Below are 27,509 nucleotides of genomic sequence, written 5' to 3'. Positions count from 1 at the left end.
TGATGAGCTAATTGAAGTCAACAGGGTTTTTTTTTAACCAAAATAGTTTTTGAGTTTGATTAAATCTTCACATTGGTGCTTGAGATTATCCACCATCAACCAATTTAGTCATTTTGTGAAAAATCTCCTCTAAATTGATGAAACGAGAGGTTAATTTGACAAAAATACCCTCAATTTAACAGAGATTTTTCACAAAATGATTGACGGTGACAATCTCAAAAATCATTTTGACTAAAAAGCCAAGGAAGCAGCAACGACGGGGGAAATTAAGCCAAAATATTTACACCATTTTTTGTCTCCAATCCATCAAAGCAGCCATCAAAGAGATTCCCAAGTGAAACGATTGGCATCGCATAGCAGAGCAGAGCAGAGCATCCAAGGCGGGAATCAGAATCACTGCAGCAGTTACTTTTGGTGTCTGTTTTTTCCTCTGAGCCCATCTGACATTTCTGTCAGACAAACATGGGGTTGAAACAGTTTGATGCCAAAGTTTGAATGTGATGCTCACTCATGGCTTTTCTTTAGTTGTTGTATCCTTCTCAGATGCTCCTGCGTTCGTGTTCCTCAGTGGCATGTCGTGGTTATGCTTTCCCTCGTACGTGGTGATGAAAGCTTTGGGATCATCCGAGACTCTTTCGACATGCTTGCGCACGCTGCATTTGAGACTGGTACATCTGTAGTAACTTCTGCAAGATCATAAAAACTACGGAGTAAGCACTAGCTAGCCACAGAGAATCTTGTGTCCCATTTCAGATGTCATGAATGCACAAACAGCACTTGATGAACAACTTAAGCAACTGAGTCTTAACATAATACATAGAGGTTGGTTATATATTGGATTAGGATCTCATTCTGAAAAGTAATGTCTCGAGTTTGGATTACCAAAATACTTTGTTATCAACAAAAATGGGGGCAGATTTGAGACCTCATCAACAACACGAAAATATTAGTAGACTAAGAGCTAGAGGTACATTGTACTTAAGAGACAGGTGAGCGCACATGCAAGAGGAAAATTGGCCAATTGCTGTAAGAGGTGTGGATACATTTCCAAAAGAAATAAAAGAGTTTTCACTCTTTCTAACCTGGGATATGGATTTCCCTGAACAACTTTCTGCCCGTACTTCCTCCAGCGGAAGCCATCACCCGTCATATCAGATTCAACAGAATTTTGCACCACAACACGAGGATCTTGGACACCTTCCCCTGATATCCCTGCTTCAATGGAATGATTCTCACTTTTTCTGAAGGAAAATCGTAGTTAAACATAGTCAATGACATTGACCTTGAACAAAGTATTATGATAGAAATGCTCATCAAGAATCAAGATATTTCAAACGCATTTTTAATCCAAACATTCAGGGGTCAATCACGGAGAAGGGAATAGACAAGGAAATGGATACAAACCTGCATAGAACAAAACATGATAAGTGACTAAAGCATGCATAGCCAATCCAAGGCCTCTGATTTAGTATCACCTTCTTTTACTTCTGGGTTCATAATTCTCTGCTTCAAGCCCCTTGCTTGCTTCCTCGCATTCGCCACTGAGACCACAAGAATTATCAGGAGTTGCACCACCAGCAGTTATTCCTCCAGTTACATGGGGATCATAAGGTAGTGGAGCTTTGGTTTGACAAGACTGCACAGGTAGTCCAACTTCACTTTGATCTTCTACTCTACCTTCGGAACCTTGACGTCTTTCATTAAGACTGCACAGGAAGTTCCATATGCTGATGAGTGACACAAATGCGTTTATGGTCTGAGGTTTGTAACCCAAAGCTTCGTCGATTTGGCCGAGGTTGTCGGTAGCAGTGAAGCTCGATCCAAGTCCAAATAATTTTGCAATGAATATGAGTAGCATGTCAATGCTCAAGATTGCTTGTAAAATGGTGTAGTCTTCTCCTCTTGGTGGTTTCTTGAAAATGTTTGAGAAGAACGACGTACCTTTCGGCTTGATCTCTCGATCTAACTCCAGTTCTTGTGGTCCTTGATTTCGTTGTCCTTGTTCTTGTGTTTCTTCTAAGGCTATTCGACTAGGTTCTTGTTTCGTCAGTGTCCAGCTGACTAACTCCTCTCTGATGATAATCAAGAGAGGAATCAAAAGCAGGAAGCAAACCACCGCGGCAGTCGTAGCTTGGGCTGCCCTGGGGAAGACAACCGATTTCTGAGTCAGAGTCATTGCCATGAGAAACAAGGCAAGAACAATCAACAAGTACAGAAAGCGATAAAACACTTTTGAGTTGTCGTTTTTGTTGTTGATTTTCAGCAGCTGCTGTGATTTTTATCAGACGAATCATGCACAGAAACACAACTGAGATTGCAGCTGGGAGCCAACCGATGAGAAGAATCAGAGCTCTCCTATCTTGAAATCCATACAATGCTAGATATATTTGGGTGATGATCGCCCCACTGGGGCCAATGTACCCTTTGAGGAGGCCAATCATGTTGATTATTGGCTCAAACAAGTAGTCTAAAACCAACAAATGATGTTGGCTACTTTTGTGGTCAAAATTGATGGTTGGCATGCTACATGTGGGAAATAAAATGGACGCTCTTATGCCTAATTTGTGGTCAAAGAATGGATGCATTTATGCCTAATTCTTTTGACTTGATGAGAGGCCTTTGGCCTATAAAAAGAGGTGTAGGCATAACTCAAACACAACATCAAGGAAACAAGGAAGAAAGAAAAATAGCAAGAAGCCATTTGGCATAGAGAAGAATTTTCTCAAATTGTCTTGCTTTGTATTTTTGGTTTTCTCTTCCTATTGTAAGTGTGAGAGTTTGGGATATTCGGGTCTTTGGGAAATTGAGTGATAAACACTATTGTATGTTCTCATTGATTATAGTGGAATACTCCGTCGTCTCCAAACTGGATGTAGGCATTGCCGAACCAGTATAAATCTTGGTGTTCTTGTTGGTATTGTTCCATTTATCTTTTGTCAGTTATTGTGGTTTATTTTTCACTCACACTTGGTTGACGCTTCCGCACAACAAGTGGTATCAGAGCCTAGTGTTTCGACTAGGCGTTCTCGTGGGAGTGAAAAATTTGCTGGCGCTACAGTCCCGTGAATAGTGCTGAGTAGATGGCTGGAGATAAAGATGAATCTATGAAGGGGAAGGAGTCGGCATCTTCTTCGTCGGCATCTACATCCAATAGACATCAAATTGCTACTACAAGGTTAGAGGTTGATAAATTCAATGGCTCTAATAATTTTGGTATGTGGCAATGTGAAGTTATGGATGTGTTGTATCAACAAGAGTTGGATATGGTTCTGGAAGACAAACCAGAAGATATTGATGACAAGCAGTGGACACGAATTAATCTTCATGCTTGTGTTGCTATTCGATCGTTCCTTGATAAGGAGTTGAAATACTCGTATATGAAGGAAACTTCTGCTAAGGAGTTATGGACAAAATTGGAAGAGAAGTATATGACCAAGAGCGCAGAAAATCGGCTCTTCTTGAAGAAGCGACTCTTCCGATTTCAGTATAGTCCAGGTATTTCTATGCATGAACACCTCAATGATTATAATAAAATACTTGCTGATTTAGCAAACCTTGATGTGAAAATTCCTGACGAGGATAAGGCACTATGTTTGTTAAATTCATTGCCTGATGATTATGATCATTTGACAACTACTTTGTTGTATGGAAAATCCGAGGTGAAATTTGATGAGGTGTCTGCGGCATTGGTGAATCATGAGTGTCGAAAGAAGGAACTAAAGACTCACAATTCACAAACCGAGGCACTTGTTGCAAGGGGTCGAACAGTGGAAAGAAAATATGTGAAGCGGGGACAATCTCGTTCAAAGTCATGAGGGAAGTTTCCTGCTAAAGATGAATGTGCCTTTTGCCGCCAAAAGGGTCATTGGAAGAGAGACTGCCCCAAATTGAAGAACAAAGAGAATGAGAAAGCGGGTTCTGAAGCAAATATTGCAAAATCTGGAGATGATGATTTCGAGTTTGCTTTGACTAGTTCATCTACTGATGGTCACTCCAAGGAGTGGATTTTGGATTCAGGTTGCACCTATCATATATGTCCCATTCGAGAATGGTTTTCTAGCTTCGAGGAGCTGGATGGTGGAGTTGTTTTGATGGGTAATGATAATGCCTGCAAAACACAAGGGATAGGCAAAATCTGTTTGAAGATGCATGATGGAACAGTCAGAGAATTAAGTGATGTTCGGTATGTACCGGATATGAAGAAAAATCTTATCTCACTGGGTGCATTGGAATCCAAGGGTCTCAAGATCACCATGAAGGGTGGAGTTCTTAAAGCTGTTTACGGGGCACTGGTGGTGATGAAAGGTACAAGACGAAATAACTTGTATTTCTTGAAGGGGAGTACAGTTATTGGTGAAGCAGCTGTCACCGAAGCTGCTGACGCAGATAGCACAGACACCACGAGGTTATGGCATATGCGTCTTGGGCATGCTGGGGAAAAAGCGTTGCAAGGATTGGTGAAGCAAGGCTTATTGAAAGGTGCAAAGGCATGCAAATTGGAATTCTGTGAACATTGTGTGTTGGGTAAGAAAACTAGAGTAAAATTTGGCACTGCTATTCACCACACTAAAGGCATTCTTGATTATGTTCACACTGATGTTTGGGGACTTTCCAAGAATGCATCTTGGGGAGGTAGCCATTATTTTGTCTCCTTTGTTGATGACTTCTCTAGAAGAATATGGGTGTACACCATGAAGCGTAAAGATGAAGTCTTGAAGATATTCCTGAAGTGGAAAAAGATGATTGAAACGCAAAGCGGTCGAAAGATCAAGACTCTCAGATCAGACAATGGGGGTGAATATAAGTCTGATCCTTTCTTGAAAGTTTGTCAAGATGAGGGTATTGTGAGGCACTTCACGGTTAGGGAGACACCGCAACAGAATGGGGTGGCGGAGCGCATGAACCGTACTTTGCTTGAGAAAGTTCGGTGTATGTTGTCTAATGCTGGATTAGGCAAGGCGTTTTGGGCCGAGGCAATTACTTATGCAAGCCATCTCATTAATCGATTGCCAGCTGTTGCGAATGAGGGCAAAACGCCCATGGAGGTATGGTCTGGTAAACCTTGTACTGATTACAAGTTCTTACACATATTTGGTTGTCCTGCTTACTATTATGTCAGAGAAAGCAAGTTGGATCCAAGAGCAAAGAAAGCTCTATTTATGGGCTTTAGCACTGGCGTGAAGGGATACCGACTCTGGTGTCCAGATGAGAAGAAATTTGTTGTAAGCAGAGATGTGACCTTTGATGAGGCTGCTATGGTTAATCAGAACAAGCATGAAGGTGAAACTGAAACGACCGAGACCATGAGTAGCTCAAAGCAGGTGGAGTTACTGAAGACTCCAGTTGTTCCAGTAAGGTCTGATGTTACAGACACTAGTCCTACAGTTAATCATGATGATGAGGACGAGGATGATGAAGAGGAGGCACCTACCCAAGAGCCTCCACAGCAACAAGACTATATTGCAACCAGAAGATCGAGAAGGGAAATTCGAAAGCCTGCTCGATTTACTGATATTGTGGCATATGCACTTCCCGTTATTGAAGATGATATTCCATCCACCTACAAAGAAGCTGTCATGAGTTCAGAGTACGAGTTGTGGAAGAAATCTATGGATGAGGAGATGAAATCTCTTCATAAAAATAAGACTTGGAAGCTGGTTCAGTTACCAAAGGGGAAGAAAGAAATTGGTTGTAAATGGGTGTATGCCAAAAAGATGGAATCTTTGGAAAAAGACAATGTAAGATTCAAAGCCAGATTGGTAGCTAAAGGCTATGCTCAGAAAGAAGGCATTGACTACAATGAGGTATTTTCTCCTGTAGTAAAACATTCTTCTATTCGTATTCTGTTGGCTTTGGTTGTGCAGTTTGATCTTGAGTTGGCCCAACTTGATGTCAAGACTGCGTTCTTACATGGTGATTTGGAGGAAGAGATTTATATGTCTCAGCCAGAAGGTTTTAAGGTTGCTGGAAAGGAAAATTGGGTTTGCAAATTGGAAAAATCATTGTATGGCTTGAAGCAGTCTCCAAGACAATGGTACAAGCGATTTGATCGATTTACGATCGGGTTTTCGTTGCTCAAGTTTAAGCACTACTTAGACTTGATTGGCATTTGCAAAATTTGTTGATTGCCCCATGGGGGAGTGGGAGACGACTATTGGGAGATCTACTTAGAGGGTTTGCGCCAAGGTGGAGATTGTTGATTATTGGCTCAAACAAGTAGTCTAAAACCAACACATGATGTTGGCTACTTTTGTGGTCCAAATTGATGGTTGGCATGCTACATGTGGGAAATAAAATGGACGCTCTTATGCCTAATTTGTGGTCAAAGAATGGATGCATTTATGCCTAATTCTTTTGACTTGATGAGAGGCCTTTGGCCTATAAAAAGAGGTGTAGGCATAACTCAAACACAACATCAAGGAAACAAGGAAGAAAGAAAAATAGCAAGAAGCCATTTGGCATAGAGAAGAATTTTCTCAAATTGTCTTGCTTTGTATTTTTGGTTTTCTCTTCCTATTGTAAGTGTGAGAGTTTGGGATATTCGGGTCTTTGGGAAATTGAGTGATAAACACTATTGTATGTTCTCATTGATTATAGTGGAATACTCCGTCGTCTCCAAACTGGATGTAGGCATTGCCGAACCAGTATAAATCTTGGTGTTCTTGTTGGTATTGTTCCATTTATCTTTTGTCAGTTATTGTGGTTTATTTTTCACTCACACTTGGTTGACGCTTCCGCACAACAAATCATGACGCCGCGGCTTTGTGGGAAGTTTTTGACGCAAGTAACCATAATGCCTGTTCACAAAGCTCAGAGAATTTGTTGTAATGTACATGTAGACACACATGTGCCAGATTTCCGGCTTCGCGATCTTTCCCGTGACGCCTAACCACATCATGAAGTAGCCGAAGAAGTTCGTGGCCGCACCAATGAGGAGCACAAACCACGTCGGTGTTACCTCGGCTATTAAGCCTGCGAAAATGCTGATGTTGGCCCCAAGGTCCTTGAAGAACCCCAGCAGGTTGCAGGTTTCTTGGTCATAGCCAAAGGTGGGTTTGAGCTCTTTGGAATAGGTTCCAAACAGATAAATTGTACCTGAATCAGACATCACCATAAACGAAGCGAGAATGGAAAACCATCGGCTTTTTGCCGCGAAGAGTATGAAACTCGGTAGGTTTCCGGTGCACCCAGTTGATGGTGTTGGTGCTGCCTCACTATTTTGCTTAGCTCTTCGTTTTTGGTTTGGGAGGAATGGAAATGGATTACATGTTTTACCATGAAAACATTATTATCTTGCTACCAAAAAATGAAACAAAAATCAATATTCACTTGGAAAATTGTTTTTGTTTGGCACTTGTATTTTTTTCTGTGTCAGAATTCTTGATTTCTGTATCAGAATTCTTAGGCATTATCCTTAATAAAACTCTTAATAATTAGTCTTATCTTTTTATGTTTTTCTAACAAGATTTGGAGATTTTTTAGTATACTTCAGAGTTTTTGCCGTTAGATTCTTGGTCAAAGACCATGATCCAAATGCCAAAAATCCAAAAGTACAGGGAACCCTAGAGCACCATATAATTTTCGTCAACTTAGTTACACATTTTCAGGAGCCTTGGAACGACCAAACTGCAGCAAAATCCCATACTCCAGAAAACAGCTAGTGCTAGATACAGTAAAATTAGGAAGTAAAATAAATAGTTTATTTCTCATGGTAAAGTATTTTTCCTACCTTTGAAACCGATTCAGATTGAAAACTCTTACTCGAGTTTTCGGGTTCCAAATGATAAGCATAATCGTACGCGACATGTTATAAAACGAAGCGTAAATCTTGTTTATATGTTATAAACTTGCCTTGCGCTCTAAGCCAAGTTCATCCATCCATTCACATATACAAACAAAAGAAAAAGCAATACAAAGCAATCTTGACTGGGTTTAGAAATTACATTTTACACAACACAGCAGAACTATACCCCCGAAAACTTGAAAAGAGAAGGTAGTATGAAGCGAAACCTACGGGATCTAGAGATAATTGAAGAAAAAAGATGTAAAAATACCAATGAAAAATCACTGCACGAAGGCACACAAGGATATAGTACAGCATTCCGGCTCTGTATATATTCAAGAAGAAAAAACAATGAAGAGAAACACTATTTTCTGATGATGACAGATGAGACACGAAATGGAGATGGGAAGAAACTTTCAGAATTAGGGTCTGAAGGCATGTTATCATCCGCGATAAATATCAGTTCAGACTCCATACTGTATGAGCATGTATCTGGTATTATCATAACATTGCGATGGTTGGCGTGTCCACTACCGCAATTGAGCCTTCCTTTCACTATCCCTCTTGGTTCTAGGGGGAGTACAAGGGGCAAGACGGGAGCTTTGGACTGGCTCTGTTTCATGGTCATACTTCTGTGAAGCAAGGTAAGTCAAAGCTGTGACGACATCAGCTATAACTGGCCGCATATTAGGCTGCTCCTGAACACACATTGCTGCAACTGCAAGAGCTTGGTACAAGCCCCTTTGGGGATACTGACCCTGGAGCGTTGGGTCTGCCATTTGTGAAAGTTTCTTTCGGTCATTAAACAAGGGTCTTGCCTGAAAAAACAAAGTAGTAACATGTGAGTTAAGTATCAGAATAAGTTCTGATTTGCAGAATTCTTTATTGGTGGTCACTCAAATTATTAAGAATATGAAAGAGCTGAAAAAATGGGAATATGAAGGAGCTCAAAAGGCTTCATTACTTAAAAGATTATGAAACATGTGAACCGAACGGAATTTCTTACCCACGCAACCAAATTCTGTTCTCCTGCACCTCTGGTATTGTCAATCGCTGTCCTGCCTGTTATAATTTCCAAAAGAACTACGCCAAAGCTATAAACGTCTGATTTAAGAGTCAATTGCCCTGTCATTGCATACTCTGGAGCACAATATCCATATGTTCCCATTACCCTTGTAGATACATGGGTGTTATCCCCAACAGGCCCAAGTTTGGCTAAACCAAAATCAGACAGCTTTGGATGATACCCTTCACCAAGCAATATGTTGGAGCATTTCAAATCTCTGTATATAACAGGAGGACTTGCTTTGTCATGTAGATACTCCAATCCCTTCGCTGCCCCAACGGCTATTTTCATTCGGGTATTCCAATCAAGTCGTCTCTTACCAGGTAACACATCTGCAAAAGAAGCTTATGAAACCAGTTCCGCCGAAAAGCTAACTAATGAATCATTAAAGGTTAGGAAGCATTTGAAATTTGAAAGTTAATGCAAAAGGTTATAGATACCATGTAAATGGTCGTCCAAGGACCCTAGGCGCATATATTCATAAACAAGAAGCCTTTGATCTCCATCCGCACAATAACCAATAAGATTAACAAGATTGGGGTGGTGAAGAAGACTCAACATCAACACTTCAACAAGGAATTCCCTGTTCCCTTGCAATCCATCACGATCAAGTTGTTTGATAGCTACTACCTACACCAAACACAACGATAAGTTTCAAATTCCATGACCAACTACATCGATCGCATATTAGAAGGTAAATCTCCTAGTAAGCTAGAATCTTCATCCCATACTTTGCAATCTGTAGTCTCTTATGAAGAAAATTTCAAAATAATCATCCCCCAATCCACCCCAACCCGAAAAAGGAAAAAAAAAAACAGCCTTGAAAATATCTACACACACGTATATGTGTAAAGCACTCGTAAAACCTCTTCGGGCTGCTTAATTGCTTCATGTTCAATGAAATAAAAAGACAACCATGAATAACCTGATTTGTACTTTCCAAACGTCCTTTGTATACTCGACCAAATCCACCTTCACCCAAAAGACATTCTGACCTGAAATTTCTAGTTGCAGCTGCCAATTCACGGAATACAAAAGTCTGTGCTGCAATGTGGTCAGACCCTCCATCTTTTGGATCCTCCTTGACACTCAAAATGGAACTAGTCTTTGAAAAACCTAAAATCAAACATGGAAAAGAAGTGAGAACTTTTATTGGATAAAAAGTATGAGTGATTTCATTCACAATGGAGAAAATAACCAACCTATAAACTTCTCATAAATAAAGCAACTAAATTGTAACAAAGACTGAGCACGATTTTACGGATGATGCCAAGCTAACTGAAAACAATCCTACATGGCTATAGAACAATACTTGGCTACTCAAAGATGAGTAGGAACTCATACTCAAAATTTTCCTAAATTGTTTGTTGTCAATTTATAGAACTTCGTGTCTATAATCAAAACCGTTCATATTATAAATCACTTTATAAAGATTATCTCTGCAAAAAATCAATTAAAACTAAGGTTGTTTAGTCATCAAACTATTTAAAAACAAATGAACAGTATTGGTAAAAGCATTACGAACCGTCTACGTATTTGCTACAATAGATTGACTAAACGACCTTAGTTTTAATTTATTTTTTGCAGAGATAATCTTTAGAGTGTGATTTATAGTATGAACGGTTCTGATCATAAGCATAAAGCTCTATGATTAAAACACTAAGAGTTATAAGTACGAGTTCTTACTCATCTTTGAGGAGCTAAGTATTGTTCATGGCTATACGCAATATCAGGAGTATAAACTGCATTTCTGACAAGAAAACAGCAATAACAATGCTACAAAGATTCCTTCTTTACCAGTGCATTGTATGATGTGCCATCATAATTCATATTTAACTACAACAACAGTTCATACCCTAACAAATTCAATCCCAAAGTTATCTCAAAATTTGAAAAATTCTACTCGAAGGCACTAATCTGCATACTAAAAACTGAACAAAATAATACTTCACATGAAATATCTAATCTTCTGCAAAATTTAAAAGAAACCCAGATGGATAAAAACAATTACCAAGCCAGTAAATTCATCTGTTAATCACCAGCAGCACAGTTTGAGGTAAATTTAGATAAACCAGTAAGTACCTGAAGTGGGTTTGATCTGATCAAGTGGCTTATCCTGCAACTCAATCTTGTTCTTCCTTTTCTTCTTGGTTTTTGCTTTACAGTTAGAATTACCAGAACAGGGAATCATCATCCAACCCATGATTTTATATTGCTGTTTGAGAAGCCAAAGACTCAAAAAGAGAAAAAAGCAGCAGTTAGAAAAAGCAGTCTCCACAGAGACTCTTCAAACTTTCCCCAACTTCCCCAAAGGCAAAAACCCCACACGAGCTACTCACCCGGATAACGAGAGCTTATAAATTTGTATATCGAAAAGCTGTAAACTTTAGAGCGCTCTCCCTGTTTATGTAATGTTTTACAATTATTTTTATTGTCATTTCCCACATAAGAAATTTTCAGTATGTCAGCAACAGTTCAGTATAAATATAATAATATAATTGGTTCAAAAATTAAAAATAAAAGTTTTAACTAATTGTATTATGATATTTGATAGATGAGTCCGTGTTTTGGATACACCAAAAAATTTCTCTTACCGGATATTATTTTCAATCAGAAAAATCGTGCCAAATGGATGGAGAAGATTGAACCTTTCTATGATTTTTAGAAGAAAGACTACGTGCATCACCCACACTTTTGAATTAATAATACGGTAATAATGTTATTCAAACATATGAAATTAATACGATATAGTTTCTAATAGAAGTAAGTTTCACACTTGCGTATGATATATTTATCTTTTATTGTATTGCTCGCTTGTGCAACGATGTCGATTGTTAACATAAACTGACTAATGGTGGATTGTTCTGGTAATTAAAGTCTTCTTCTTTCATTCATTGAGTTTCATGTCCAAACTATATTTCCTCCTTTTGCTCTTAATATAAATCAGTGCAAATCGCTTGTAATAAAAAAAACACATATATTATGATATACCTTCTTTACAATTTACAAGAGTGTTATGTTTTTTTACTTATCCTTTCAATTTTAGTGAAAGTGACAAAGTCACAGCTGGTCACAAATGGCTTGTTTTGGACCCTCCATTTGGTGCACACTGTTTATGTTCAACAGAAAAAAATCAATAGAATTGTATTTTTGTTATTTGACTTTGATTTGATGGTGTTGGTCACGTTCTCATATATTATAAAAATTCTCTGTTTTGGAACTTAAGCACATTTTCTTTTTTTGGTACAAGGGAGGGCAAAGCCCGGCAAACAAAACAGAAAAAATCAGGCAAGAAAAGCCCTAGGGAGGGCCCTGCCAATAGAGTCAGAAACTAGACAATTGCTAGCAGTGGTAGGAGGAGAAACAAAAACATGAAGGCCAAGAGATAGCCCATGACCCAAGTCAGCCATGTGATCAGCTGAGGCATTCATTTCTCTATAGATATGAGTGACTTCACATCTCCAATTTTTTCCGATGGCTTCTTTGCAGTCAATAATGAGGTTGTAGAGCGGGTGCGAATCCAGAATAGGTTTTTGGATCAAAATAACAGCATCCCAGGAATCACATTCAAGGATTACATCCCTGCATCCCTCATCCCAAGCTATAGAAAGGCCCATGAAAACACCCCAAAGCTCAGCTTCCATGATGGTTCCTCTGCCCAAATTAGCAGCAAATCCCTTAATCCAATCTCCTTCAGAATTGCGAATCAAACCTCCAGCACTTATGTGCCTAAATGGGTCCTTACAACTCCCATCTGTATTGATTTTATATCTACCAATTGGCGGGTGGATCCAATGGATTAAGGGATGATTTGTCTAGGAGGCTTACTAGAAGAACACTTGTTGGCATTATACCAATCCCTTGCAAATTGAAAAATGAACTTCTGGGGTGAGACAGGCGGTTGTTGATCATCATTGAAGACAAGATTGTTCCTCCCTTTCCAGCAATACCAGAGAGTTGAAGCAAAGATTAGATTCCAGGGTAGCCCATGAATGGTAGAACAGTGAGTCCTAAGGTTTATGGCCATCCAACTCTGGAAATCAAGAGCAAAGGAGTGGGCAACTTCAGAAGGGATTCCAACACCGTTCCAAAAGGAAGGGGAATGTCTACAAGACCTGAAAATATGATCCATTGATTCCTCAATATTAGGGCAGATTGGACAACACGGGTTATTAGTAAAACCTCTTCTAGCTCTCTGCACATTGGTGAGAATTTTCCCATGGCCAATAGTCCAAAGAAAAGTCACTAATTTGGGTGGGAGCTTGAGTTTCCAAATGAAATTCCATTTCCAAGGAATGATATCATCATCGCCAAAGAGAGAGAGATAAGCAGTTTTCACGGAGAAGGTTCCAGAATTAGTGAGGCTCCAAATTACCTTATCATCCCTATGATTCGCAGTTCCAACATGTAAACTGAAAATATGTTCCACAATATCAGGAGGAAGGCAGGAATATAACAAGTCTACATTCCACCCATCATCAGTAAGGAAGTCATCAACAGTCCATTCAAGCATGTCAGCTGAAAGAGGGATGGTAGCAAAATTTTCGAGAACGCCACTCTCAAGCCAGTTGTCTTTCCAAAAATGAATTTGGCTTCCAGTTCCGACTCTCCATCTCATACCATTAGGGAGGATTTGGGCACCAAAGAGGATTCCACGCCAAGTATGAGAACAATTAGTGAACTTAGCAGAGCAAGCACCCACCATGTCGTAGTGTTTGAGATATTTTCCCTTCAACACTTGTGCCCAGAGGCCCGGGTCTCTTTGCATAAGTTTCCAGCCAGTTTTAGCAAGGAGGGCTTGGTTCATAAAATGAGTATCTTTCAAGCCTAAACCACCCATAAATTTAGGCGTGGATACTGTCTCCCACTTAACAAGGTGAACCTTGGAATTATCCTCAGTGTGACCCCATAAGAAATTCCTGTTCAACTTATCAATTTTATCACATATGGAAACTGGGAGGCGAGTAGATTGCATTGAGTAGATTGGAATAGCTGAGGCAACTGATTGTAGATAGACAAGCCTACCTGCCATAGAGAGAGTATTGCTCTTCCACGCAGAAAGTCGTCGTTGAACTTTTTCCACAATGATTCCATACGTCTCTTTATTGACTCTAGAATGCAGTAACGGAACACCCAAGTAGTGTCCTAGATCAGAAGTGAGAGGAGAACCACAGATGTTGGCAATTTCAATAGCCTTACTTCGAGAGATATTAGGAGAGCAGTAGATACATGATTTATCAAAATTCACCTGCTGACCAGACACGGCACAAAAGATATCAAGACAATCCTTTAGTAATCTGGCTTGAGTTGAGGAGGTTTCCGCAAACAAGATAAGATCATCTGCAAAAAAGAGATGAGACAGGAGGCCCATTGCTAGATAGCTTAACTGGCTTCCATTTCTTAGTAGTGATGCAACCATTAATGATATGAGATAGTTTTTCCATGCAAAGCACAAATAAATAGGGAGAAAGGGGATCTCCCTGTCTGATTCCACATTGAGGGGAGAAAGAATCAGTGAGCTCACCATTAACAATGGCTTGGTAGTTGACTGTGGTAACGCATTGCATGGTGAGTTCCAAAATTTTCCCTCTTAGCCCAATCTCCCATAGAACTTCTCTAATAAAACTCCATTGAAGACGATCATAAGCTTTGGAAAGGTCAATTTTCCAAGCAATGAACCCTTTTTTACCTTTGGTGTTTCTGTACTTATGGAGGATTTCTTGAGCAACAATGACATTATCAATAATTTGCCTACCCGGGACGAAGCTCACTTGAGTAGGGCTAACAAGTTTATGGAGAAACGGCCTCAATTTACCCACCAAAATTTTAGAGATGACCTTGTAGAGCGTAGAACACAGACTGATAGGCCTCAACTGAGTCATGCTTGTAGGGTTATCAACCTTAGGAATCAACGAGATGAAGGTGTTATTAATGTTGTCAGGGAGTTGAGTTGTATTGAAACAAACCTTAACCATATCACAAACATCCTTGCCACAAAGATGCCAAATTTTTTGATAGAATCTAGCAGGGATACCATCAGGTCCAGGTGCCTTGAGCCCACCAATAGCAAACATACAAGCTTTGATCTCATCATCGGTGACATCCCCATTTAGGACAAGTAAATCTTCACCAATAAGACACGGGAACAGGTGAGGCAGATTCTCCATAGTTGACGTCGTTATGCGAAATGAGAAGAGATCTTTGAAATAGTTGACAACAATCGACTTTAAAGTCTCTTTATCATCTGTCCAAACTCCTTCAGAATTATTGAGGCCTTCAAGTTTATTTTTCCTTCTTCGCACCACCGCAGAGAGGTGGAAGAACTTGGTATTTTTATCTCCCTCCCTAAGCCAAGTATTTCTTGATTTTTGAAGCCAAAAGAGTTCTTCTTGCTCAAGGATAGTACTATACTCATTGGTGAGCTGTTTTTCTAAATCAAACAGATACGGCACATGGCAAATGCAAAGAGCCTTTTGGATTCCGCATATACGAGCTAAAAGCCTTCTTTTGTTTTGAAAAATACATCCAAAGACATTGTGGTTCCAACTTTGAAGCTCAGAAGAAAGAATGGTAGTTTTGCAACTAGCATCACCTTGAGCACTACTCCAAGTATCATTAACAAAAGATTCAAAATCCGGGTGAAGCATCCACATAGCTTGGAATCTGAAAGCTTTCAAATCAGGGTTAGGAATATGTGTGGAATGAAGGCCAATAAGCAAGGGGCAATGATCAGATTTCACTTTGGCAAGATGTCTAACATATGCCTCAGAGAATAGGTGTCTCCAAGCTATGTTGCAAAGGCCTCTATCAAGTCTTTCCCAGACGATTTCACCATGCTCATTTTTCTTGCTCCAAGTAAATTTAGCACCAATGAACCCAAGGTCCACCAAGCTATTCCTAGAGCTCCAATTACCAAGACCACTATTTTTATTAACAGGCCTACCCCCCTTTTTCTCTGAACTATGAATCAATTCATTGAAATCCCCTGCAATAAGCCAAGGCAAGTTAGAAGCTGCAGAAACACCATCAAGATAAGGCCATAAGTGACTCCTCACCCGGGGGCAAGGAGAGGCATACACCACCGTTAGCATCCACTGAATCTGTCCATCCATTACAACAGCAGTGATTGTTTGGGAGGAGCAAGCCACAACAGTCAGTTTCACAACCTCATTATTCCATAAAAGCCAAACACCACCAGAGAAACCATTGGCATCAACAACATAATAATTTGAAAAACCCAAACCTTTTATGACTTCAATTGCCCTCTCACCACTGATCCTGGGTTCCAAGATAGCAAAAATATTCACTTTGTTCAATCTGACGAGATCTTTAGCAGTAACAGAGAAAGGTTTCCCTCCAGCACCTCTTACATTCCAGACCATAATCATCATAAAATCAGTAAGGATAGGGAATACCTGAGTTATGGACCCAATCAAGATGAGAATATTGGCGCCTCTACCAGAGTAGAGGTGGCACCCACCACACCAGCTTGAACATCAATCATGGCTTCTTGAAGCCTATCTTTCTCTACAGACACAAAGCCATCATTAACATGTCTTCCATTCTCCAGCAAATTCCCAACCGACATATCCGTAACATTTTTATCAATATCCGGCGGTTCATGCCCATAAATTTGAGTACTTTTGTCTGCTGCGTCATTGGCAGCTTGAGGATCAGCAACATTAAAGTTAAAGCCCCCCAACTCACTTTCTTGAATGTCCATGCCATCAACTTGTACGCCGTTGGAAGAATTTGTGGCAATCTTAGACTTGGCATTGGTTTTCCTCAGAGAGGATTTTGGCTGCGGGGACGAGGTGTTTCCAAGATTTAATTTGGCACTAGCCGCCCCCATACTAAAACCATTAGAGCCTCCCTTCTCCTTGTTAGAGCTGTCCCCTAGAGCCTTCCTAGGTCTGCCTCTTTTTTGTTTCTTCTGTTCAAATCCCATGGTATTCTCCATTGTATGTTCCTTGCCATGTACAGACTTAGCTTTATCAATAGTATTCGGATCAACATCCTCTAAATGTAGAGGACAGAATCTTGAGCCAGAATTACTCAACTTCCTGGCATTTTGGCCCAACTCATAATTATTGGTTGGCTTGGTCCGACGATTATATGTCACAATACTCCAGGGCCCAATCAAGGGAGAATCATGAATCTTCATATCCTTCCCAGCCTCAGTAAGGCAACTCTTATCTGATTTACCACCATTTGAGCTCATAACTTGGTCTTGAACTGACCCCTCATCCATAGGTTGGATGGTCTCTGCATCTGGAACAGGAGTTGTAGCTTGTTTCCTAATCAAAGAAGGACACTGTTCACGACGATGACCATAGCAACCACAGTTGAAACAAACAAGGTGAAGACCCTCATACTCCACAATATACCAACAGTTTTCAACTTTGACATTAGCAATTAGGGACTTTGTTAAGTCCAATTCAACACAAACTCTAGCATATTTACCTCTAACTTGGGAGGCAGTGTGCGCATCTACACGAAGAGTTGTGCCAATGAGGTCCCCAATTCTTTTCATGGCTTCCGGATTGAACCACTCAACGTGTAGCCCAACAATTCTCACCCAGACAGCCATACGGTTGATCGACTCACTATGAGGGTCAAACCCAGCTCTCCATTTTTGCATAACCAAATATTGTCCTGCAATAATCCAAGGTCCTCCGCACAAAATATTCTTCATATCACTTTCTAGAACAAATTTCACAATAAAGAAGTTATTTTCCAAATCGATTAGCGAGAAACGCCCTTGGAGCATGCTCCACCGTTGTTGTAAACGGCCAAGGACGAAATTGTGAGTATGGGACTTACCCATGATCTTGATAATAATGGCATTTCGCCATGGACGAAGAAGTCGAGACTTGACAGAATCAGTGAACTTTATGCAAGGTCCAAGTGTTTCCTCATAGGTTTCAAAATCCCCATCTCCAATTTTAAATTGGTCAGTCTCCTCACCTGGAATCCCTTCCATCCGTGGGTTGGCATCTACAAGACCCATCAATTTGGCCTTGAAGTCCATTTTTGGGAGTGGTTCCAGAAGAGAGTTGGTCGCAGGATCCATCGTGGACACCTCTCGCTCAAGCTGGTTGTCGGTACGAATTCGTTTCATACTAATCGATTCAGGTTTTTCTCTGCTACCCGGTAGACCAGGAGCAGAGAAAATAAAATTAGGACCAAGATTCGCCACCGCAGAAGGCACTCACGAGGCTACAACAATAACTGCGTTCTCTGTTCAATCGACAGTATCAGTACGATTCAGATCTCATACGGCGGAATTAACGGAAGCTGCGGTGGAGCAGATCACTGAAAAAACTTGAAGCTCGAGGAGCGGTTGCGTCTAAGAGAAGAGATTGATGGTGGAATCAGACTCGGAAGCCGCGGTGGAGCAGATCTCTGAACAAACTTGAAGCTCGAGGAGCGATTGCGTCAGAGAGAAGAGGTTGATGATGGAATCGGGCTCGGCGACCGATCGGAGGTAGTTGAGAAGGCCGCAGATGCTGAGGAACGAGAACTCGAAGGAATGTCGGGGAGGCCGCTCCAGGAACGAGAACTCGAAGGAACGTCGGGGAGGCCGCTCCGGAGCGCGAGCGTGACCTTAGGCCAACCCACCTAGGGTTGCGCCGTCACGGAGATGCAGCTCACTGCAGCTCACTCCAATTGGGATTTCGATTGCGAAGTATAACTAAGCACATTTTCGATTCCACCAACTCTGACTTTTTTTTTTTTTTTTTTTTTTTGGTGTCATGAGATATATTTGAGAATCGGACACCAAATTTAGGTAAAATATTTGACCGACTATATTGTTTTTATAAGAGAAAGCACACAGAGTGTGTATATATTGGTGTCATTTGATTTGTGATATATTTGGTGTTGTGAAGTTGGACTTTGAATTGTGTTATCCTTTCCTCAACTTATAAAATAAGTTTAATAAAGCATTGAAATTTAATTTATATTTATCTTCTTGTAAACCAAAAAATCCTCACGTAACGGTTTTATATAGCGAAAAGGTATTTCCAATAAATTATATAAAAATAACTTCTTTAAAAAGAAAGCTTTGACAAAGAATAACTTTCTTAAGGAGAGAAATAGTGAATAATTGAATCATACTACAGAGGTTGGTTTGGATTTAGTCAAGTTGGATAGAACAATCGTTTTAGTTAATTTTGGCTAAAGTAGTTTTTACACTAAAGTAATTTTGGATAGAACAATCGATTCCACCAACTCTGACTTTTTTTTTTTTTTTGGTGTCATGAGATATATTTGAGAATCGGACACCAAATTTAGGTAAAATATTTGACCGACTATATTGTTTTTATAAGAGAAAGCACACAGAGTGTGTATATATTGGTGTCATTTGATTTGTGATATATTTGGTGTTGTGAAGTTGGACTTTGAATTGTGTTATCCTTTCCTCAACTTATAAAATAAGTTTAATAAAGCATTGAAATTTAATTTATATTTATCTTCTTGTAAACCAAAAAATCCTCACGTAACGGTTTTATATAGCGAAAAGGTATTTCCAATAAATTATATAAAAATAACTTCTTTAAAAAGAAAGCTTTGACAAAGAATAACTTTCTTAAGGAGAAAAATAGTGAATAATTGAATCATAATACAGAGGTTGGTTTGGATTTAGTCAAGTTGGATAGAACAATCGTTTTAGTTAATTTTGGCTAAAGTAGTTTTTACACTAAAGTTCGAATCTTCTGTTCCATAATTTAGATAAATTTAATTTAGAATTTTGCTTTATCAAAAACTCAGCTAAAAGTCTCAAACTTAGTAAAACAAAAAAAAAAAACTTTGTACTAGTGTGTATAGTTAGATAGCCAAGTTCGAAAAACTTAAACTTTTAGAATAGGTCAATAAGGTATATGAAGCTAACTGTTAAGAGTATCAATCCCGCATAGGAAAAAGGAGGAACATTGCATTGCATGTGTTTATAAGTAGTTGGACTACCCTCTAAAAGTTATTTTGGATGTGCTTTTAAAATGACTGAAAGTTCATTTAGTGAAAATATTTTTAGAACCAATCCTTAGTAAAAATGCAAGTAAATCTTGAAAAAACACTTCAAGTACTTCATGGAAGAAGAACATTATTAGTGCTTCTTGCAGAAAGCACTTTAAGTGCTTTTGGCATAAAAAAACATTTTTTCTAAAAGCTCTTTCAATTATTTTAAAAACACATCCAAATAAGCCCTAAATTGCCAATTACTTTTATGGTAGAAACTCCAACTTTCTTTACTAATATCCTTTCTCCCATGTATGTAATGAAAAACCGAAGACCTCTAAAAACAGGAACTTTGATGTCATACCATATAACCATTGAACTCAAAAGACATCAAGACTTTGATATCATATTAGAAAATCACGGAACGTAGAAAAACATAACATATATATCATAAAGCAAATACTTGAATAATTTCTAAATTAATATAATAATCTCGAATCCTCCTACTCCTCTTTAATTCTTAATGTTAATTAAATACTTCAATGATCCCTACAACTACAAAACCATGCGAGAAGGAAATAAAATTACCAACCAATCATCTTAGAATATGGTCCTTATACATTAGATTATATCCGTTAGTTCTTATGGACTATTGACTTTATCGACCAAGTAGCGCAAAGAAGTTCCATATAGCATATGGAGTGTAGTGCCAATGCAAATATTGATCTTCTCAATGAAGTTATTTACGCCACAAATTCATACAACTTTGACCTTGGTCGGTTCCCGTCCGGACTCCTCCCACAAATTATGCCTCGGCAGCCGCTTCTCATAACTTCTCCATAGAAACACAAAGTGCACCTCTGAGCTCAGGTTCACAGAATCATATTAACAAGTCCAGCCTGCGAAATAAAATGGTATAAAAAGTTGGTGCATTCTTTCCAACAAATAAAAAAAATGATAATATTTGTCTCATTTTCATGGAAGTAGCTGTTTCTACATTCATGCTAATCACAGTTTGATATGCATGTAAAAAAGAATTTCTTTTTGAGTTATCTCTCCATGCGTGTCAAGCTGTGATTTACAAGAACAAAAAATGGCTCTTTCATAATAAGAAGTGGATCAATGTCCAAAGAAAAATAAGAATTTCAATGGTATTCCGGATTATGGGATACTCATAATATTTTAGCCGTTAGATTTTTACTTTAAAATACAAAAATAAAGATTTAACGTTTATAACACTTGGAATATCTCATACTTCAAAATATCGTAGAATTTTTGAAGCAAAATGGAGAAAGAATGAATTGACAATATGATATGAAACCTTAACATAATAGCAACGGCAAGGGATGCGTGAGTTAGGGTTAGGACAACAGAAAACTTCCAAAGGGTGAATAAAATTAGGGAGTGGAAAGAGATGATACATGAAAAGTACTTGGTCAAATGTGGGTTCGAATTCAACCGTTACAAAATCCAAGATTGGGGATGGGCTAATATCTGAGCTTATTTTAGACAAATCAGCAAGCTTCAAGACTTGAAGTGTCACGTTTCTTTTGGTTACGTTGAAAAATCAATCTTAGTTTGCACTCCTTCCCGTAATGTTATGTTTTCATTCTCATTTTATACACTCAATTATAAATTACAGCTTATTTTCTCGTGTAAATGAGATGTTTTATATTCGAATATGGTAATTGATGAGTTTAATACCAATTTATTCCCCTCTCTTCTTAGTATAACGTATATCGTTAGATTAAAAAAATCATCAAAGCACAAAAGTAGAGAACACAAATTGAAAAAAAAAAATTGTAAAATGACTAGTAACAAATCTGTAGTTCAAACGAGTATAATCCCTAGTAGAAATGTAGTCTACAAGATATAGAGCTTAGGCGCTTGAATGTTGAATATAGAAATGAAACTAGAGATTTAAAACAACTCACATAAAGAAGCAAAACTGCAAATGCATGAATGTAATAAGAACTGAGTTTATAACTCATGTAGTTAAGAGCATTCACCTCTACTCGTAATTTTTTTTATTAAGCCATTGTCCCCTCATATTCCTTGCAAAACAAAAAGCAATAGGTATTCAAAATTTCAAAGCTGATAGGATGTAATAACCAAAATCTTAAACGTACTATAATTATAGTGTACAACTTTTTTCTAATAACAAAAACAACACAAGTATTCTGAATATGCTTGCAATGAATTATCGTACTTCTCTTAAAAAAAATAAAAATAAAAAAACAAAACAAAACAAAACAACACAAGTATTACCCACTAGGAAATGTATAATCCTTAAACTTTACTCTCTAATCCTTGTATTATCAAGTCATCAACCTAATTACTGCCATTAACATTTTGTAAGAAAGTTTTGTTATGTGAAGTTGCCCACGTGAAATTATTGGCATAGCATTTAATACAAAGAAAGTAAAAATGTAATACTCTGATGAGCTAATTCAAGTCAACAGGGTTTTTTAGCCAAAATGATTTTTGAGATTGATATAGCTTCTCACATTGATCGCTGAGATTGTCCACCGTCAACCATTTTAGTCATTTTGTGAAAAATCTCCATTAAATTGAGTTCTAGTGAAGGGGTTAATTTGACAAAAATACCCTCACTTTAACGAAGATTTTTCACAAAATGATCAAAATAATTGACGGTGGACAATCTCAAAAATCATTTTGACTAAAAAGCCAAGGCAGCAGCAACGACGGGGGAAATTAAGCCAAAATATTTACACCATTTTATGTCTCCAATCCATCAAGCAGCCATGAAAGAGATTCCCAAGTGAAATTATTGGCATTGCATAGCAGAGGAGAGCATCCAAGGCGGGAATCAGAATCACTGCAGCAGTTACTTTTGGTGTCTGTTTTTTCCTCTGAGCCCATCTGACATTTCTGTCAGACAAATATGGGGTTGAAACAGTTTGATGCCAAAGTTTGAACGTGATGTTGTCACTCACTCATGGCTTTTCTTTAGTTGTTGTATCCTTCTCAGATGCTCCTGCGTTCGTGTTCCTCAGTGGCATGTCGTGGTTGTGCTTTCCCTCGTACGTGGTGATGAAAGCTTTGGGATCATCCGAGACTCTTTCGACATGCTTGCGCACGCTGCATTTGAGACTGGTACATCTGTAATAACTTCTGCAAGATCAAAAAAGCTATGGAGTAAGCACTAGCTAGTCACAGAGAATCTTCTGTCCCACTGCAGATGTCATGAATGCACAAACAGCACTTGATGAACAACTTAAGAAACTGAGTCTTAACATAATCCATAGAGGTTGATTATATATTCGATTACGATCTCATTCTGAAGAGTTATGTCTTGAGTTCGGATAACCAAAATACTTCGGTATCAACAAAAACGGGGGCAGATTTGAGACTTCATCAACAACACGAAAAATATTAGTAGACTAAGAGCTAGAGGTACATTGTACGTATGAGACAGGCGAGCACACATGCAAGAGGAAAATTAGCCAATTGCTCTAAGAGGTGTGGATACATTTCCTAAAAAAATAAAAAAGAGTTTTCACTCTTTCTAACCTGGGATATGGATTTCCCTTGACAACTTTCTGCCCGTACTTCCTCCAGCGGAAGCCATCACCCGTCATATCAGATTCAACAGAATTTTGCACCACAACACGAGGATCTTGGACACCTTCCCCCGATATCCCTGCTTCAATGGAATGATTCTCACTTTTTCTGAAGGAAAATCATAGTTAAACATAGTCAATGACATTAACCTTGAACAAAGTATTATGATAGAAATGCTCATCAAGAATCAAGATATTTCAAACGCATTTTTAATCCAAACATTCAGAGGTCAATCACGGAGAAGGGAATAGAGAAGAAAATGGATACAAACCAGCATAGAACAAAACATGATAAGTGACTATCGTATTGTTTCAAATAGTAAGGTGCACCAGCTTTCAAAACTAAAGCATGCATAGCTAATCCAAGGCCTCTGACTTCGTCTAACCTTCTTTTACTTCTAGGTTCATAATCCTCTGCTTCAAGCCCCTTACTTGCTTCCTCGCATTCGCCACTACGACCACAAGAATTATCAGGAGTTGCACCACGAGCAGTTATTCCTCCAGTCGCATGGGGATCATAAGGTAGTGGGGCTTTGGTTTGGTAAGACTGCACAGGTAGTCCAACTTCTTTTTGATCTTCTACTCTACCTTCGGAACCTTCATTTCTTTCATTAAGATGACTATTCAATAGCCGGTTGTTGGTATCTTGACCAGTTCCGTCAAATGGTATGCCTAACCCTTGCGTCCCTGATGAGCTCCGCTTTGGAGGCTGAGGCTTTGAGTGGTTGTGTTCCCCCTTGTACACAATCTCAGCAATCTGGCCATCCAGAGATCGTTCAACCTTCTTTTTCACAGGACAATTTGGATGAGTGCACTTATAGTAACTTCGGGGGTACTCACTTCCTTTGACTTGCTTCTGTCCATATTTTCTCCAATTATACCCATCATAAGAAGGCCTATCAGTATTGGCTGTGGATGGTATAAGTTTCAGATCCTCTTCCATGTTTTGTGAGGCTATTTTCAGAGGCTCAGTTGTCTGATTTGTCTTGGCACATGACGGATTATTATGGTGCAGATTTGAGCTTTGGGATCTAAAGCATTTATCTTGATTTGGATGTAGAACACCCACATTAACTGATGATTGTGTAGATTGGTGGCTGGTATTGAAGTTTCCCTGGTAAGAATGAACAAAAAGAATTCTGTTTCAAAATTCGAGGTTCAAAAGTTTCACCACATTTTCAAAGTCCCATGTCTTTACACAATTATTCAGTAGCTACTGACCATATTTGCCAAGACAGAAACGGTTGCCCTTGAAACAACTTTTGCCAATGGTTTATATATCACAGTTGATCTGCTATCTGATTTCGAAACCTGCTCCGATGAATGACTATGTGCCGCACCAGAGATATGTGCCTGAAAATTTTTCGCACTGATAGTCAGAGGTAAAACTTCTCAAAAGGAACAAGCACTTTTGGTAGAATTAAGATCACCTGGGAAGAAACCAATCCAGCGACAGCATGATTCACCATTGGCTTGAACCTCACGGTCTTTGGTCTGATGGCAGGAACAGCAGTTTCAGAAGATACATTCGAAGGAGAGGCATCAATAGCTCCCGCAAGAAGCTCTGTGAAGGACCTAAAGGTGGAACAAGTTGGCCTTGAAGCAACTGGTTTAGCTATAACTACACGCTCTGCTTCCTTAATATCCATTTTTTCCAACGCTTATGTTATGTTCCAATTAGTTATTTTTGATGTGTGTTGTAGTAGCATGAGATAAAGGAAAACATAGCAGTCCCACCATCTTTTGCCTGGAATACTCTGTATATCTTTCTCCCCAAAGCAATAGAAGTTACAAATTTGTCAGGAGAAGTTGCTTGATATGGAATAGTAATTAACTGATACTTGAGGAGCTGCTACTGCCAATGTTGGCTCAAGATGTGCAAAGTTCATCTACTTGAAACCTGCATGAGACCGGGATTATATAGAAATACTAAGATAAATAATAAAGTAACAAGACGAAGAGTCAAAGGAGTCTTTAGGAGTATAGCATTCTACAAAAATCAGAGACATTGAAAGGTACAACCTTGGCTTAATGCATTTATTTTCAATCAAGACAAAGCATTTGGGATTTGGATTTGGGGCATTGAGATAATCTCTGAAGAATCCCTCTACTCTCGTATTCTCATTGCCATTTCAAAGTAATGCGTGATTTAAGTAGGAAAGGCAAGCATACAGATTTCCATTTTCCTAACAAACGTGTTCACTAACTTCCCGGAGTAGGAATTCTTTCCATCGAAGTAATGATGCCGAAGGTTGCACCTTTAAGTCAAGGAACATTTGTACAATTTAGTCCACTTATAAATTATCAAAAACAGATTATGCGCTAACAAAACAAGCTAGAACGCGAAAGCATTCACATCATAGAAAAAAATCAAACAGCGAAGGCGGAACACTGAATAGAATTGGCAATACGAATTAGATACAGCTCCTGAATACTCATCTAGGTCTCTGACATGTCAATTTCAAGTTTTCTATGGCCATGGTTGAATGCATAAGGGATTTGATTTCGCAAAAACGTCTGTTTGAGACTTTTTTTGCACTATCCATGAAACTGTTTATCAAAAGATAAGCATATAATCCAAGTTCACATCTCCAAGCAGGGATAATGATGCTCATTTCTTCTCCAAAATAACAAAATCAATAATGTCTCAACTAACCACTTAATTTTTTTATACAAAATCTCCTGAACTCGACGTTAAAATTTGAAACAATTTCAACCCTCTCTATTCAAAGATCATATTATGAAGTTGAACCACACATATCAAACCATGACATAACCACGCATATCAAACCATGACATGTTCAGTACCCCACTGGTGACAAGAGCAACCATATGTGGACAAGATTGTAATCTTACTTCCCCAATCATATAACTTTACACACATTAGAAATATTTTCTTCCCTTCTTTCCAAAAGCAAGTTGAATCAACTAAAAGCATTAAAACAAAATAAATCTAATAAATACACAAATCAAATTCTCCAAATTATGGATGAAAGTGCTGAAACACAGAACCGAAAACCAACATACTTTCTTCCAACAAACATAAAAGAACAAGAAACTAAATCCCAAAATAAAAAGTTTAAGTCACAGATTTTAAAGAAAATAATATTAGATGCAGATTAGAGGTATGGTAAAAGTAAAATTAAAAAAAAAAATAGTCAACAAATTCCAGAAACTCTAAGAACTAAAACACTTTGCAGAAGTAAAAAGGAAGTAGCAACTGACCTGAATGGCTTCAACTCATAAACCCAGAAATCTGTTGGGTCCGCTAATCTTAATAAGCCAAGTTTATAACACTTGGCTTAGCCTGCATTGCACCACCCCCAAATTCATAAGAAAACAAAACAAAACAAATAAAAATTTCAGCTCTAAAGATAGAAAAGTTTAAAAATTATTTATAAAAAACGTGACATAAAAACCAGAGCTTTTATCTTGGAGAATAGAGAGAGAGAGAGAGAGAGAGAGAGAGAGAACAGGAGAGAGAAAGCAGAAACTGCTTATGAAAACAAAAACCAGGATTAATCCTACAGGAGTATCGGGTTTGCCTTTTGAAACCAAGTACGTACTGCTGCAGCACATGTACCAAAACGCAGCGTTTTCACTGGTCCTGGACTTCCCAAGAGTTTTTTTTAACAGTGTAATGGAAGGGGAGGGGGGGAGAGAGAGAGAGAGAGAGAGAGTTCTGCAACAAAATTTCAACACTTTGCACAGGAAAATGGAAAATGAGGAAACCCCAACAATTTTTTCACCTATATTTTAATATTTCCGTAATAAAGTTGAGTCTTCGGCTTTTATGGGCTATAAAGTGGACAAAAATGGAAACAGAAAATTGGGTTTTTATTTTCTAATTTATGTGTTTTTATTTTTGTGGGTCTCAAAAAAATAGTGAGGGAGCAGAGTGGTGTTGTTGGGTTGAGCAAGGAGCCCTAGAGGGAGTGGTAAGTCCAACTAACCGTCCCTCCTTTGACTCTATTTGAGCACTTCCAGTGTAGAAGACTTCCCATGGCAATTGGCAATTGGCAATTGAATTCCTTCTAATGAATAGTACTTGTCTTTAATGAACAGTAATTATATTTTACATCTTCATCACTAAACTGAAAAATCATGGCAGTAGGTA

The 27,509-nt window shown here is 38.6% G+C and overlaps 2 protein-coding genes and 1 pseudogene across 4 annotated transcripts; all 3 read right to left on the bottom strand.

The window, feature by feature from the left end:
- Positions 1-493: 493 nt before the first annotated feature.
- LOC137722750 (WRKY transcription factor 44-like) lies at positions 494-27,097 on the bottom strand. Of its 3 annotated transcripts, XM_068461831.1 has the most exons (7): positions 26,938-27,097; positions 26,618-26,699; positions 24,823-25,292; positions 24,614-24,745; positions 23,779-24,506; positions 23,343-23,501; positions 21,855-22,943 (listed from the first exon to the last, which is right to left on the bottom strand). In XM_068461831.1, the coding sequence occupies exons 3-7, from the start codon at positions 25,039-25,041 to the stop codon at positions 22,766-22,768; spliced, it is 1,416 nt and encodes a 471-aa protein (XP_068317932.1). In that variant the 5' UTR covers positions 25,042-25,292; positions 26,618-26,699; positions 26,938-27,097; the 3' UTR covers positions 21,855-22,765. The 3 variants fall into 3 exon arrangements, with proteins under 3 accessions (XP_068317933.1, XP_068317932.1, XP_068317931.1); XM_068461832.1 differs by lacking the exons at positions 21,855-22,943; positions 23,343-23,501; positions 26,938-27,097 and adding exons at positions 494-686; positions 1,083-1,241 and having other exon boundaries at positions 26,618-26,904; XM_068461830.1 differs by lacking the exon at positions 26,938-27,097 and having other exon boundaries at positions 26,618-26,886.
- Positions 1,472-7,409, bottom strand: LOC137722401 (protein NUCLEAR FUSION DEFECTIVE 4-like; annotated as a pseudogene).
- LOC137723024 (probable serine/threonine-protein kinase PBL7) lies at positions 7,859-11,207 on the bottom strand. The gene is made up of 5 exons (XM_068462178.1): positions 10,932-11,207; positions 9,775-9,965; positions 9,290-9,479; positions 8,790-9,181; positions 7,859-8,601 (listed from the first exon to the last, which is right to left on the bottom strand). Exons 1-5 carry the CDS (start codon positions 11,050-11,052, stop codon positions 8,314-8,316), a joined length of 1,182 nt encoding a protein of 393 aa, XP_068318279.1. The 5' UTR covers positions 11,053-11,207; the 3' UTR covers positions 7,859-8,313.
- Positions 27,098-27,509: the final 412 nt, after the last annotated feature.

This window comes from Pyrus communis, chromosome 17 (assembly GCF_963583255.1).
Source record: "Pyrus communis chromosome 17, drPyrComm1.1, whole genome shotgun sequence".
Lineage (NCBI taxonomy): Eukaryota > Viridiplantae > Streptophyta > Magnoliopsida > Rosales > Rosaceae > Pyrus > Pyrus communis.
Note: the sequence above shows the minus strand (reverse complement) of the source record. Positions and strands in the feature narration are given on the sequence as shown.

What these genes read in the sequence shown, in the direction of transcription:
- LOC137722750 (XM_068461831.1), bottom strand. Translation starts at nt 25,041, where the DNA reads ATGGATATTAAGGAAGCAGAGCGTGTAGTTATAGCTAAACCAGTTGCT. An exon ending in TTTCTGTCTTGGCAAATATG is followed by an intron (nt 24,507 to 24,613) that starts GTCAGTAGCTAC and finishes CATTCTTACCAG; the next exon opens with GGAAACTTCAATACCAGCCA. An exon ending in AAGGGAAATCCATATCCCAG is followed by an intron (nt 22,944 to 23,342) that starts GTTAGAAAGAGT and finishes TTGATCTTGCAG; the next exon opens with AAGTTATTACAGATGTACCA.
- LOC137723024 (XM_068462178.1), bottom strand. Translation starts at nt 11,052, where the DNA reads ATGGGTTGGATGATGATTCCCTGTTCTGGTAATTCTAACTGTAAAGCA. An exon ending in GTTTGGAAAGTACAAATCAG is followed by an intron (nt 9,480 to 9,774) that starts GTTATTCATGGT and finishes TGTTTGGTGTAG; the next exon opens with GTAGTAGCTATCAAACAACT. An exon ending in AACAGAATTTGGTTGCGTGG is followed by an intron (nt 8,602 to 8,789) that starts GTAAGAAATTCC and finishes TTGTTTTTTCAG; the next exon opens with GCAAGACCCTTGTTTAATGA.